General features: G+C 40.2%; 1 protein-coding gene across 3 annotated transcripts in view; it reads right to left on the bottom strand.

Annotated features, from left to right (window-relative positions):
* Positions 1-8485: 8485 nt before the first annotated feature.
* The window catches only part of LOC103748844 (guanylate-binding protein 6-like), a 66511-nt gene continuing 60722 nt past the window's right edge, over positions 8486-14274 (bottom strand). For all 3 annotated transcript variants that reach the window (XM_017802830.2, XM_017802831.2, XM_029555273.1), the window contains 5 exons: positions 12289-12569; positions 11383-11595; positions 10486-10588; positions 9956-10149; positions 8486-9070 (listed from right to left, as the gene is read on the bottom strand). In XM_017802830.2, the coding sequence (XP_017658319.2) occupies positions 8870-9070; positions 9956-10149; positions 10486-10588; positions 11383-11595; positions 12289-12569 (992 nt within the window). In that variant the 3' untranslated portion in view covers positions 8486-8869. The remainder of the gene's footprint in view (positions 9071-9955; positions 10150-10485; positions 10589-11382; positions 11596-12288; positions 12570-14274) is intronic.

Genomic DNA, 14274 nt, shown 5'->3' with positions numbered 1-14274 from the left:
AGTTTTTCTTCTGTTATTAATTGCTACCTGCATCCTGTCACTATCAGAGGTATATTCTGTGTGCTACCTATGATTATACATGTATTGTGGGTGATTTCTCTTGTAGCCCACCTTACAGTCTCTAGACTGTGGATTTTCTAGGTTTGGGGAACAATGTTCTCTGTCTATTAAGAATAACCTGTCTGTTTTGTTATTCAAAACCTGTTTCCTTATCTGTCTTATGAAAGTTCTCTCCATCATTCAGACTGGGGCACTGAAGTGTCCAGCTGTTATTGTAGAACTGTCTGTTTTCGCTTTCACTCTGCTTCACACATTTTACATGTCCAGGTATTAGTCTAGCCGTCCTGTTCCCTTTAGATGAGAGACTGCTGCGTTTCCAAATAGAAAATAGTTTCTGTATATATTGAAAAGTAAAAAAGGAGGAATTAAGATATTTTACCATAAAACTTTAATAAGAACACAGTAACAGAGTTAAGGGTATAAAGGGCATAAGACATTTTCCCCAGGATACATTTCAGTGGAAGCAAGCTGACTTTTGCTTGTTTTAATTTTTCATTTGTCTCTTTCTCTCCCTCCTTTCTCTCCATCCTCCCCCTCAGTTTTTAAGCGTTCTTTGAAAAAATATTTTATTTATTATTTTTACTTCATGAGTATGAGTGCATTGCCTGCATGTATGTGAGTGCACCTGTGTCATGCAATGTCCCTGGAGGTCAGGAAGAAGGCATCAGATTCTGCTGGAACTGGAGTTATGGATGGCTGTTAGCCACCATGTGAGTGCTGGAAATTAAACCCAGGTCCTCTGGAAGAATATGCAGCACTCTTTTTTTTTAATCTCTCTCAATATATTTATTTACAATCTACATAGATGTATGGTGCTCACATCTGCCTTTTAGACTGAATGGAACAAATATTTATGGAATATTTTTATTATGTTGCTTCTTATAAAGCCCCTAAAACCATTCTGTGAGGTGGGTATTTCTTTCTTTCTTTCTTTCTTTCTTCCTTTCTTTCTTTTTTACAAAAACTTTATTGAGAATTTCATACATGCATATGTTTTGATCAAATCGATGCCCACTCCCTCCCCTCCAACATTCACCCTCTGAGGAGGTAACCCTAAAATCTTTTAAGGATTAGATACAAGCTCCCAAATACTTTTGACATTTTTGGCCTTGGAACAGAGTATGTTGCTAACAGGCTCAAGGACATTTTGACTTTTAGTCAAGCAACTGGCTACATTTCTTTGGGGTCTTTTTACCCTAACTGCCTAGCCAATTCCTACCTCCTATTCTTATCATGCCATCCTCTAAAGGGGTTATTCAAATTGCCAGTAGGGAATAGGGACGCAGACTGCTCTGGCTCCTTCCATACTGAACAGGGACACGGGTTGAGGCAATTGGAGTACCCCTTCAATGGGTCTATCTAAAAGACTCCCAAGGAGATGTGAAGGAGAAGTAAAGGCAAGAGTAATTAGCATTACAAGTTCTAGACCAGGAACTAGAAAAAAGTCAAAACGGTAATTTTCAGATGTTCATCTGAGAGTCCATTGGAGTTTCTTGACTTCCAAAAGCATCCCTCTATTGGGTTCTTCCTCATTTTTCTTTTGTCTTCCAAGGCTGGACTAGTTTGCTCGGAAGAGTGGCTGGATACTCAGGTGAGGGTCCAGTGACCCTGCTTGGCACTCTTTTAATGAATGAGCACAACCATCAACAAGCCCAATTGTGACTATGTTTAGCAATCAGGCTCAGTGAAAGTTGTGATGATGGTAGTTATTTCATGCAGAAGGGACTGCTGTATAGCATCATCTTATTAAAAGGATCTGGAATTTAAAAGGATTTGGTGCTAAGAGTCACATATGAGGGAGAACATACGTCGTTTGTTTTTCTGAGTCTGTTACTTCACTTAGTACAACAGTTTCTAGATCCATCCGTTTAGCTGCAAATTTCATTATTTTATCTTTCTTTACTGCTGAATAGAACTCCATTGTGTAAATACACCACATTTTTGTTAGCCACTAGTCAGTTGAGGGACACTTACATTACTTCTATTTCTTAGCTATTGTGAAAAGAGCAGCCACAAACATGGTTGTACAAGTGCCTCTACAATAGGATGAGTCCTTTGGATATATGCCAAGGAGTGGTATAACTGGGTCATATGGTAGGTTCATTTTTAGTTTTTGAAGAATTCTCCACACTGTTTTCCATAGAGGCTGCACAAGTTTGCAATCCCACCATCAGTGAATGAGCATTCCCCTTTCTCCACATTCTCGCCAGCATTTGGTATCATTTGTTCTCTTGATCCTAGCCAGTCTGATTGGGGTAAGGTGATACCTTAGGGTGGTTTTAATTTGCATTTCCCTAATTACTAACGAAGTTGAACACTTTTTGAAATGTTTCTTAGCCGTCTTTATGTCTTCCTTTGAGAACTCTCTGTTTAGAACTTTAGCCCATTTTTTAATTGGGTCATTTGGTTTCTTGATTCTTTGTTTTTTGAGCTCTTTATATATTCTGGATGATAAACCTCTGTCAGATGTGTCACTGGTGAAATTTTATTTCACATTCTGTGTCTTTTCTCTTTACTTTTTTATTGTTTCTTTTGCTCTACAGAAGCTTTTTAGTTTAATGAGGTCCCACTTATTGGTTGCTGACGTTAATTGCTTTCTGAGCAACTTCTGTCTGATTTAGAAAATCCTTTCCTACATCTGTATCCTATAAGTAACTGCCAAGCCCCTATTTTTAAGTGTTCTTGTTAATTAACATTTGCACTTTTTCATTAACAATAAAACAATTCCTCCCATTTTACATTCCATATATAATACTCTTTTTGTAGCATATTCTTCCATTTTGGATCTATAATCTTAAGGATCTAGACTGCATACACACACACACACACACACACACATACATATTGAATATTTGGGTTGGTAAAATAACAGAAAAGCAGAAATCCAGACTGATCACTGCCCAATGATGGGAAGTCCTCCATAAATTTTGTACCCTTTCACTCAGGATTCCTTAATCCTGCTAAAGTTACCCATTCTCACTTCCCCATCAGAGATTATTATGGTTTGAGTTGGATATGTTCCCCAAAGCTCTCTCTTGGAATGATGGTTCTATTTTGGGAGATTTGTAGAGTGTTTCTGGAAACACCTTCAGAGATATACCCCAAATCATTGACAGCCCTGGATTCAATTGACACCAAATATAACCATCACATTTATGAAGGATCCTCCTGAAAGCTGTAGAGCTGTACCTCAGCCAGGACCTCTGGTCATCATCAGTGATGGTACAACAAGTCTAATGTCACCTCCCTCAGGGCTAGGCAAGTACATAGTATAGTCACCATGGGTTGATGATGCAGTTTAATCTGAACTGTTCCCCAAAGTGATATGTACTAAATAAAGATTTACTTTCCGCTGATGAGCTTTTCAGAAACAGTTGTGTTCTAGAGGTTTGGACTAGTACCTTGATCGATTTATCACTGTGTTATTAGGAATGTTGTTGAAGCTAGGTGTGGTCCAACTTGAGGAGGTGTGTCACTGGGGCATGTCCCACAGCACTTACCTGTATCTCTTGTCCCACAACACTTACCTGTTTTTCTCTGCGTCCTGGTTGCCATGAGATGGGCAGCTGCCTCTTCCATAAGCTCCATAACTCAACAGAGCCAGCTTACCATCAGCTGAAAACTCTGAAATCCTGAGCCAAACTAAACCTTGCTTCCTTTAAACTGTTTCTCCCTGGTATTTGTTAGAGTATAATGAAGACTCTAACATGGTTGGTTATGGTATATCACCTAGCTACATGCCAAACACAGGCTGATTTCAAGTTGCTGTATACACACCAGCTTTTAGATTTGATGTCATGGCCATGAGCTACCTGGACCTATCTCTAATTCTTTCTGCATGCAGTAGCCTCAGTGGGTTTTATAAGACACAAACTAAGACAAATTGCTCTTTTTACAATAGCATAAAGAGTTTTCTGTTACAAGTAAGGTGAAATTCAGTTCATGGTCTGCATGATCCTACTCAGCCTGGCTCCTGCAGCCTCTCTTATCATCTCACTCTATCTCAGCTTCATCACTTGGACTTTTATTCATCAGCAAATATGCTAACTGTCCTCCAAACAGCAATACTGTGCACCAACTCTCCTGCACCTGGAACTTGCTTTCTTTCTTTTTTTCATAACCGTGTGTTTAATAAAAGTTTATCTTAATTCTCGTTTTCTCAGGGAAGAATTACTCAGTAAATCAGCTCTTTACAGCCATTTGAAGCTATTCACAATAACTTGTATTCTTTCTTTCAGAAGGTTTGTGAGAACTTTAATATTTTTTTGGTAAAATTTCTTTAATGTCCTATTTCTAATCTAAGAAATTCATGAGCATAGGTACCCTGACTGTGATATACCAATGTTATTCTTTTAAAAAATTTTTACAATTTATTTTAAATTTATGTGAATGAGTGGTTAGCCTTCATGTGTATAAATGCACCCATGCCATGCAATGCCCACATAGGCCAGGATAGGATTTGAGATCCCCTGGAACTGGAGTTAAGGATGGTTGCTAACCATCATATGGGTGCTGGTAACCAAACCCAAGTCCTCTGAAAGATCAACCAATGCTCTTAACTCCTGAGCAATCTCTCCAACCCCTACCCTTATAGTCCTGATGCCTTTGCAGTGTGTTTTACAGTGCCAGTAGCCCATGGCCATTTTCCAAAACATATTTATTAAATGACTACCTGCAATTATATCTGAAAGTACCCATTTTGATGTCAAAGCTTAAACTCCTGTTTTGGTAAAACAGAAGACAATTTCCTTCTTAGAAATTGCCTCTTGCTGGGCGTGGTGGCACATGCCTTTAATCCCAACACTTGGGAGGCAGAAGCAGGGGGATCTCTGTGAGTTGAAGGGAAGCCCTGGTCTATATCGTGAGTTCCAGGACAGCTGGGGCTACAGGGAGACCCTGTCTCAAAAAGACCAAAAAAAAAATTGCCTCTTATTTACCAGCAATTCCTCTCTCCTGCAGACTACTTTCCTGCCTACTACTCAGTGTCATCTACATCAGACCTGAAAATGAGCCTTCCTAACAACAATTTAAAAATCAGTACTTGACCTCTGCCTCCACAAAATCTGATGCTTGGTCAACAAGGGAAACTCTGAGTGAAAGTTCCCAAAAAAACATTCCACTGAACCTTCTGCAAGGCTCCTTAACTGTTTAGAACTTCAACATCTGTAGAAAGGCTAGAATGTTGCAAGTCCAGAACCTAATTACAATTTATCTTGGGCTATCTCTTGCTTCCTTAGTAACCCTTTTTTACCCAGTTCTGTGTCTGACCTTACATCCTTATAACTAAAAGGTAAACCTCCTAGAAGGTATTAACAGATGTGATGGTTGCTTTTTGTCAGTTTGACACAAACTAGAGACACATGGGAAGAGGGAACCTCAACTGAGGAATTTCCTCTATTGGAATTGGCCTTGGCCATGTCTGAGAGGCATTTTCTTAACTGCTGATTGAAATAGGAGGGTCCAGCCCACTCTGGGCAGTGTCATCACTAGGCAGGTGAGTAAGGGCTGTGTAAGAAAAGTAACTGTATTAGAGTTGTCTAAAGGAACAGACTGATAGGCTTTTAAGTGCAGATGACATCCTTTAAGCAAGTGTTCAGGGACAAAGTTCGAACAGAACAAAGTACAATTCCTTGTATGACCTTAAGAAACTAACCTCAATTAATGTGGTTGTTTACAGGATACAGTGCAGCTACTTACAGAACAATGTGGTTAAAGCACAGCCTCCTTATCTAACACAAAACACACTGCACACTGCACTTTAGAATTTGCATCAGCATAGTGTTTATCTGGCTTTGCTATCATAAGCACTCTTGGCTGGTTGTGATTTTGCACATTTGCCGAGTGTGCTTTCAGCAGAGTTGAAAGCAGGGCAGTGGTCTCAAACAGGGCTGCCATCAAGGCTGGGTCTTCCCAATTCAAATAATCTGATCAAGAAAATCCTTCACAGGAGTGCCCAGAGGCTGGTGTTTTAGTTGATGCCAAATCCAGTCACGGGGACAACCAAGGTTAGCCATTGCAATAACTGGGCAAGCCACATCTTTCCCAAAATACACTGGGATACATAAGAACTGAAGTCAAATATTAGATTGAAATTCTCCTTTGTGGGAGGGGAATACCAGTGATACATTGATACATAGTATATAAAACTTTTCATGGAAGAGGAAGGTCTGTCTACACCCATCCTCAAGATCACTGAATATGAGATGTTATGTGATGGGTTCTTAAAAATTCAAGAATTTTCAGATAAGAGACTGCTGGTCTCTATATGTAGCCCATGTGGCAATTCTACTCTAGTTATAAAAGGCCAGAAAGAATCCTACAGCTAGAGAAACTGAGGCAGGAAGACTGGGAGTTCAAGACCAGCCTGGGCTACATAGTTGACACTCCACCCACAACCCATCACCAAAAAAAAAATGATAAAAGAATGTTTATATGGGTTCATATAAAAATTGTGGAGATTGGACTAGGGGATGAAAGTTGATTGTTGTTTCAAGGATTTTCTTGCAGAAAAGATGACACAGGCCATAGATGACAATGAAGCAATCAGTATGTAAGTTTACTTTCTTATCTACGTAAATGCGCTTTCTTGTTCATGAGCTTCCTGTCATGGCCTTTGTTTGGGGTGTGATAGCATGTATGGCATCTCAGGGCTGGCCCATTTGTAAGTGGATTTCCTTCCCACTAACTCTCATGGCTGATTTATCTTCTCTCATCACATGTTTGCTTCATTCTCGTGCCTCTCTAAAAACATTTTCAGTCAAGAACAGGCCAAAGTGTTTGATCTTCAGCAGAATGGGGCTTTGTCGGAAACTCACGATAAGGACTTAATGCCAGTACTCTGAGCAAATGTTCTTGGTGGGAATTCTTATATGCCGCAATCCGAGACTCCGTCTAGCAGAACCCAGGAAGAACCACACAGACACCAAGGCAGGGTTCAAGCTTCTTTCTCTTTATTACGCACTTCAGCTCTTTATATAACGTTCTCAACAGCCCTCCCTCCAGCCAGGACCAATCAGGGCGCGGCGCGCACGCGCGCGCGCGCGCGCGCACACACACACACACACACACACACACACACACACGCGCGCGCACAGCAGGCAGGCAGAGTGGCAGCCCATTGGGCCACCCAGCAGGGTCATGCCGGATGACGTCTCTAATCAGGCAGGCAGCACATGATCGAGCTCATCACGCTTGGGGGCGTTAAAGTAAACAAGCAGGGATCATGAGACTTAGCAACCAGCCAAGGCACCTGAGGCAGGAAGCTTGGAGTCACGAGACTTGGCAGCCAGCCAAGAGTTGGAGTCACGAGGCTTGGCAGCCAGCCAAGGCGCCATTTTTGGCTGACTCGGCCGTGCTCGTTTCCGACACTTATATAACTTTGACACTGTGTCACTGGATAGTTAGGATTTTGAAAAATCTAGTAAAGAAGATAAGCTTATGAAACTACTGATCTATGTTGAGTTTTTACTATGCCATATAAATCTTATAATCCATTTGTCAATATGCACCAAATAACTCTCTTGGATTTTCATGGGAATATGCTAAGGCCCTAATTGAAAATAAATGGTATTATAATAACATTGCATTTCTATTCATAAATTTGAAATACACTTTCATTTAAATATTTTAATTCTTTCATTATATTACACAGTATTTCTTTCTAGATCATATACATATTTTGTTAGACTTCTTCCCACATGTCTAACTTGAGGATTACTAAAATAAATGGTATGCTTTAATTTCAAATTACATTTGTTCATTGCTGATATATAAAAAAGCTGTAACACTGACCTTGGTAAATTACTCACATATCCTGCTACTTTGCTATAAGTACTTACTACTCATATTTTTAATTGATCCTTGAAGATTTTTGACACAGTCATGGCTTTTGATAGAAGCTTTTTTCCTTTCTTTTCAACCTTATTTGTTCTTTTAATTTCTTTTCTCTTGTCTTGTTACATCGGGTAGCACCTTCAGCGTGATGCTGAATAAGAGTGGCAAAAGTACCCTTACCTACTTCTATTTCCAATAGAAAGTTCTTAGTTGTTGACCATCAGCTATGACGTGAGACGTACAGCTTTGGTATACCTCGCCTCGTTGAGGAATCTCCACTCTTGGTTGCCACGGTGAGATACTGTCAGCTGAGTGGTAGAGAAGCTGGGAATTCATGAAGGCGCTGAACGACTCAGTGATGGGTAAGAGCTCACTTTCTGCTTCACAGATGTTTCCTTCTTGATGTGTCTTCATGTGGTGGAAGCAGTAAAGAGCCAACTCTGCCTTTGTTGTTGTTGTTTTTAACAAATGCCACAGTTCCATTTGAGTGGAACCTAAATCACCTAAACCCAAAGGCCCAACTTCTTAATACTACTACTGTGAAGATAGTTTCAATATATGTATGAGCCAATAATATTCAGATCACAGCATCGAAGTTCTTAGCTTGAAGAGAGCTTTAATTATTAATGCAGGTAGATTCTTGTCAAATATTCCACTTCAACAGTAAAGACATACACAAACTGAAAGTCTAAAGTATGGAAAAAGATATTCCCACATATATAAACTGAAAGTGAACATAGATTCAAAAACAAAAAAATATTTGAAAGGAAAAATAGAAAATCACTATATAGTAATTAACAGATAACTCCTCGGAAACACACAGTGGCGAGTGGGTATGCACTTTTTGTCAGAACATCTAATTTTGTAAAAGCAAATTCCAGAAAGAACAGACATTTATTCCCATCTCCACAGAAAATCATAATAGAAAAATGGATACGCCAATAATTTCCACAGAAAAGCAGCTAGCCGTTAGCAGTCAGTTCATGCCTGTGTGAACCTCAGCAAACTGTATGGAAGGGACAGACAATATTGAGGCTAGCTCATTGCCGAATCTGTCCAATGTTTGTTCAACCCAGATGTTTTTTGTTGTAGAAATCATATTTTTCAAATAATTTATCTCTGTGCCCATTTCTTCAAATTTCTTCTCAAATCCTTCCTCAAGAAAATCCTTTTGGAGCTAAAAGCATATAAAAACAAAAGTGGGTAAGTAAATTTTAAAAACCTCCTTTCTTTTAAGATTTATATTTTTTCATTAAAAATTTTGTCAAAATCTCTTAATTTTACTCTGAAAAAAAAAAAATTCTCAAGTTACCAAAGGATAACAGCAACAATGGACCTGAAGGTGATGACACCCTGCAGAGGCAGCATACAAACTACACTGGCAATTCAGCACCACTAGGGTTTGGCTAAGCTAAAGAATCCTTTGTGTTCATGGCAAAAGAAATACAATTAGTCAGATTCCACAGGTTCTCATTCCCACTTGGCTAGCTTGGACACCTTATCAAGAGATAAAGGGAACTTAGCTACTGAGAAATCTACTCTCCTGTAAATTCCAAATGGACAATGAGCGGAATTCTTTGGACATCATGTGCTAACTTGAGCACCTGGAGAATCTGTAGCAAATTTAGAAGCTGTTACTTGTCTGACCTTTCAAGTTTGGAAGTTCTGATAGTTCAGTGTCAGCATGGATCCTCTGTGGGGGTCTGTGGGTGTTAAGAGGACTCCTCATAATCTGGGTCTTGGTAATGCAGACCAGTTGTTCATACTGACTATACATGGTTAGAATGTCTGTTTAGTAAGCTCTCCCAGTATCAGTTTAGATGCTCCTCAAATATGCAGGAGTCATAGAAAATGTGAAGTCTCCAGACTCTAAATATGGATAAGAATTCCAAGTTACTTTGCAGGGAAAGGGGTAAAAATAAAAATAAAAAAGATTCAGGGCTGTTAATGCACTGCTGTCAGTGCAGAGATTTGGTGCATTCTCCTTTGATGTGTCCGTAACCTTCTCAGTGCTGCCTGGGACCCCAGGACCATCAGGCACAACTGAGCCAACGAGACCCACCTGCAGCTTGTATGCCACCATCACGCTCATCTCTCTCACTAGCCGATCTCTCTCCCTCTCCAGCTTCCTTTTCAGTTGCTCTATGTTTTCCTTGAGACTCTTTTCTCGAACCTTTACCCAGTGCTGATGCTCTTGTTCACACTGTCTTAGGAGCTCCTGTTTGTTCTCTGCTGCCTCTGTCTTGGCCTGCTCCACTGTCCCCAGAGGGTTGAGAAAGAGAAGAAAGCAATGGGTGAAGACTCATCTCCTTCCTCAGCTCTGACACCAAACCCAATCTGAAAGGGACGACAGGAAATCATAGAACTCATGTAGGTTGACACTGTTGAGAATATTGTTCAAAGGGTGATGGGAAAGGCGCGGCCTGTGTAGCAGAAATACAAACCCAGCTCCACCTCATCTGTTTCAGGTTCAGCGGAGTGGGAATTCAACTGAAAAGGAGGAACCTCCTGTTCAAGGGAAGGTCTTTCTGTTAAGCCTGTCAAAAGACGTTGCAGAAACCTACCCACCCACCTCTAAGACATGTTCCATACCTGCCATTGCCTTCTCTTCGTCACTGAGAATGGTATCTGCCTGCAGAATGGTTTTCTCTTTTGCGATCTCTAATTTCAAGAACCTCTGAAAGAGTTCTCTTGCCTATGGATCCAAGAAGGGGTAAATACATAGATTTCAATTAGGAAGGCTAGTTCTGAAAAACTATGACATCTTTGCTTCATAATTAAATTCTCTAGGAGTAATCTCCATGAAAATCAACCTCCTCTGTGTTGCTGGCGATCTTCCATCCTTTCTTTGAGGGGTCACTTCCCGCCACCTGCTGTAGGTTCCAACTAGCCAGAATTATGTGCTTTGTGCAAACCACAATCTCTGATGCTTCCAGATATTTTTCTTCCCATGTAAAATGCTGCCTCTACCTCCTGGCTCCTCCTGAGTCAAGTTACCTAATCTTCCAGGTGTCCTGGTTCAGATGTGTAAAATGTTCACAATGAAGGTGTTATTTAGAAGACTAAATGGTCTAGGAAGAAAGCGTCTCACTAGATCCATGGGCAATATCAGTTTGACGTATATTAGTTGTGCCATTTTTATATTTATTATTACCACGATGTCTATTTCACAGGCTCTTAGCATGATCACACAAATGCAACTGTCTATTTAACTGGCCTCTCACTTTGCTCAGCCTTGAGAGCTCAGACTCTGATCCTTGTAAATCACCAGAACTTCACACAAGTCCGCATCTTCCTGAATTGAATGATATTTGCCTTTCCTGGATTTCCAAACTCTCTACACTGTCTCTGAAAGTGAAATTTCTACCCTTAAGAATAGAGGCATTAAAGACGAAGTGTCTCCTACCCTCATGCTCCATCACTCACAGAGGGGTAGGGGATATCCCTGTGGCTGACACCCTGCCATGGGCTTCCCCGTCTCTTCCTTACATCTGTTCCTTTGCTGCAGAGTTGCCAGTACTCTTGTTCAATCTTTTCCTTTGACTCCTTATAGAGCTTGTGTCCTCCAGGAACAGAGAAGTTTCCTTTCGAAATTCCTTTCTTTAGAGCCTTTGAAAGACGATCCAGCTGATTCCTACAGTAGGAATAACTTGGCCCTTCAGTCATTAGCAAGAATTCTACCTTCTTATCCATTGTGACGTCCTGCAAGGGAAATGCAGGCAGTGATGTCACTAAAAGGAAGGAACAAAGGAGACAAAATTCCAAAGAACCTGGTAGAAAGAACAATCAAAGTGGATGTTGCCTGAGAAAAACACTGGAGGGGAAGATGGGAAATGAAGCAGAAGCTATAAAAAGGTTCCTGTCAACATTAAAAACCCTCACAGATGATGTCTGAAGCTTTTCCAACCTTCCTGAGCCTCAGGACCCTCGCCTGTGAAACAGTGGAACGGCATCCCATGACCTCCGTGCCTTCTCACAGCCTTGTGCCTTGTAATTCAATGTCAATGGTACAATGATACAGCAAGAAACGATAGATAATAACGTCTTGGTATTGGACTGTAGTGAAAGAAATGTTGCTCCCTAAGCATGAGAGCATGTGCAAAGCAAACAAATTGTTCGGAACAACTTGTGGATGTTCTGTAATCCACAGAAATATTCATCTTACTTTATTAGAATTATTTAAAAAGACATCTATACTAATTTCATCAGACATAAGAGAGATTTCTGGATACATTGTACAAAGTTAGGGGTGGGGGACTTGTAATCCTTTGGAAATCTGTTCTTCATGAGAATCCAAATTGCCTTGTACATGAATGAGGAACCACTAGATCAATAAATGCCCTACAATGCATCCTTCAAAGGGAAGCATGACAGTTAATGCCTCAGACAAATTACCAGCATCCTCTTCTGGAACTCCTGCTTATCATCCTTGAAGGAGTGCTCCATGAAGACAGCAATGGCTTCCCTCTCACAGGCTGCATGCACGTCCAGCACCTCCTGGTACCTGTTTATGTCAGGGATCCATTTCTGGACAAAACACTCAGTGTAGTGTTTGGCTGCCTTCTCTACAGCCTCTGAGTTTTGAGATCGGGCCAGAGTTGTTACAGCATTCTCCAAACAAGGTATCATTCCACTGTTGATGGCATTCACATAGGCCTCCACCAGTGTCCCCATCCCTGAGTATGGCAGAAAACAGACATGAATATCACATGCCTACTCAACAAGAGATAAAGTTCTGAGAGGACTAGAGCCACACATACTGTCATGGAAATGAATGTTTATGGCCCTCCCAATGTTGAAATTCTTGAATTCAAATGGTAGGATTAGGGGATAGTGCCTTTGTGAGGTGATTAGGTCACAAGAGCACAGCTCTCATGATTAGAATTAATCCCCTTAGGGAGGAAACCAAAAAATAAAACAGAAAAACAAATGTTCCCATTCCACCAAGGAAGGACATAGCAAGAAGTCAGTAGTCTGTAGCCTAGAAGAGAGACTCAAAAAATCTCAACAGACTCAATAATGCTGATACTGTAGCTTAGACTTTCTGGCCCCTAAAACTCTTAGAGAGGTATTTCTGTTGTTTCTAAGCTACCTAGTATATGGCATTTTATAAGAGGTCAAAGGGCTAAGACAAACTCCTACCCTAATGTACTTCCCATTTCACTTGATGTCCAGCTGTGGTCTTGACTCCACACATGGTCCTGGGCACCAGGCCTTGACGGTGGACCTTTCCCGTGCCCAGACACCTAGAGGTTTTCCATCATTTTCTGATTGCTCTTCTACAGCCCCAGTGTACCTTCACTTGTGCCCCTGAAATGTAAATAACCTAACTGAAGTCCTAGGGATAAAATCAGTGTGGGAAGTTTTTTTTTTTTTTTTTTTTTTTTGAGACAAGGTCTCCCTCTAGCCCCAGCTGGCCTAGAATTGAATATGTAGACCAGGCTGGCCTTGAGCTCACAAAATCAGATTTTCTCTGCCTCCCAAGTTTTGGTATTAACAGCATACACCAGTATGCCTGACTGTACCTACATTTTTTACATTTATAATTTATCTTATTTTTTATCCTATAGCATTAATTTTAATAACTAATATAATCAGAATTCATCAAGAAAAATTATTACATGTTAGCACAAATTTTTAAAAACTAAGTACACAAGGAGACAGATAAAGCCAGATCATCTGGATAATATTCATTCCTAAATACAAAGCTTTAAATGAATTTTCAGGGACTCAGAAGTTAATACTTATTTAGGATTGATTTTAACTTCTAAATTCTCTTCTTGAGAAAAATAATACAATATAAATTGAATATGAAAAAGTACTTTGTGTTTCAGGCTTCCCCCCAAGAAGGCAATGTATTCTATTTGTTTTAGTCTATTTTGTTTTGCTCTAACAAAATACTTGAGGCCGTCCATTTTATAAAGTAATGATTCATGATATTGGAGGCTAACAGTCCAAATAGCATGACATCAGTCACCTTTTGAAAGTCACTTGCTTATACCACAACATATCAAAATAAAAGAAATAGGACCAGGGGCTTGTAAAAGAAGCCAACCTATGAGGTGGCCACACTTTATATCAACCCATTCTTGTTAGAACTCATTGCATGAAACCAGCCTTAATTCCTTCCAATGATGGCTCCCCATGAACTAGTTACTTTCTACTAGGTCCTACCGTCTAATGTCCCCACCACCCAACACACTCACACTAAAGGCTAAGTAAGTCTCAGGAAATCAACTTGTGAGGTACAAATGACATTCAAGCCACAGAATTCATTTTATACCCAGTTAATGCTTTTCATCCAAGTGGGGACCCTTTGTATATGTGGAGACAGCCAAGGCAATTGTGATTTCTCAGAGAGGATCTTATAAACCCCATGAT

The sequence above is a fragment of the Nannospalax galili genome, unplaced genomic scaffold (assembly GCF_000622305.1).
Source record: "Nannospalax galili isolate Female #2095 unplaced genomic scaffold, S.galili_v1.0 scaffold1646, whole genome shotgun sequence".
Lineage (NCBI taxonomy): Eukaryota > Metazoa > Chordata > Mammalia > Rodentia > Spalacidae > Nannospalax > Nannospalax galili.
The sequence above is the reverse complement of the archived record's forward strand: the minus strand, read 5'-3'. Positions and strand labels throughout refer to the sequence as shown.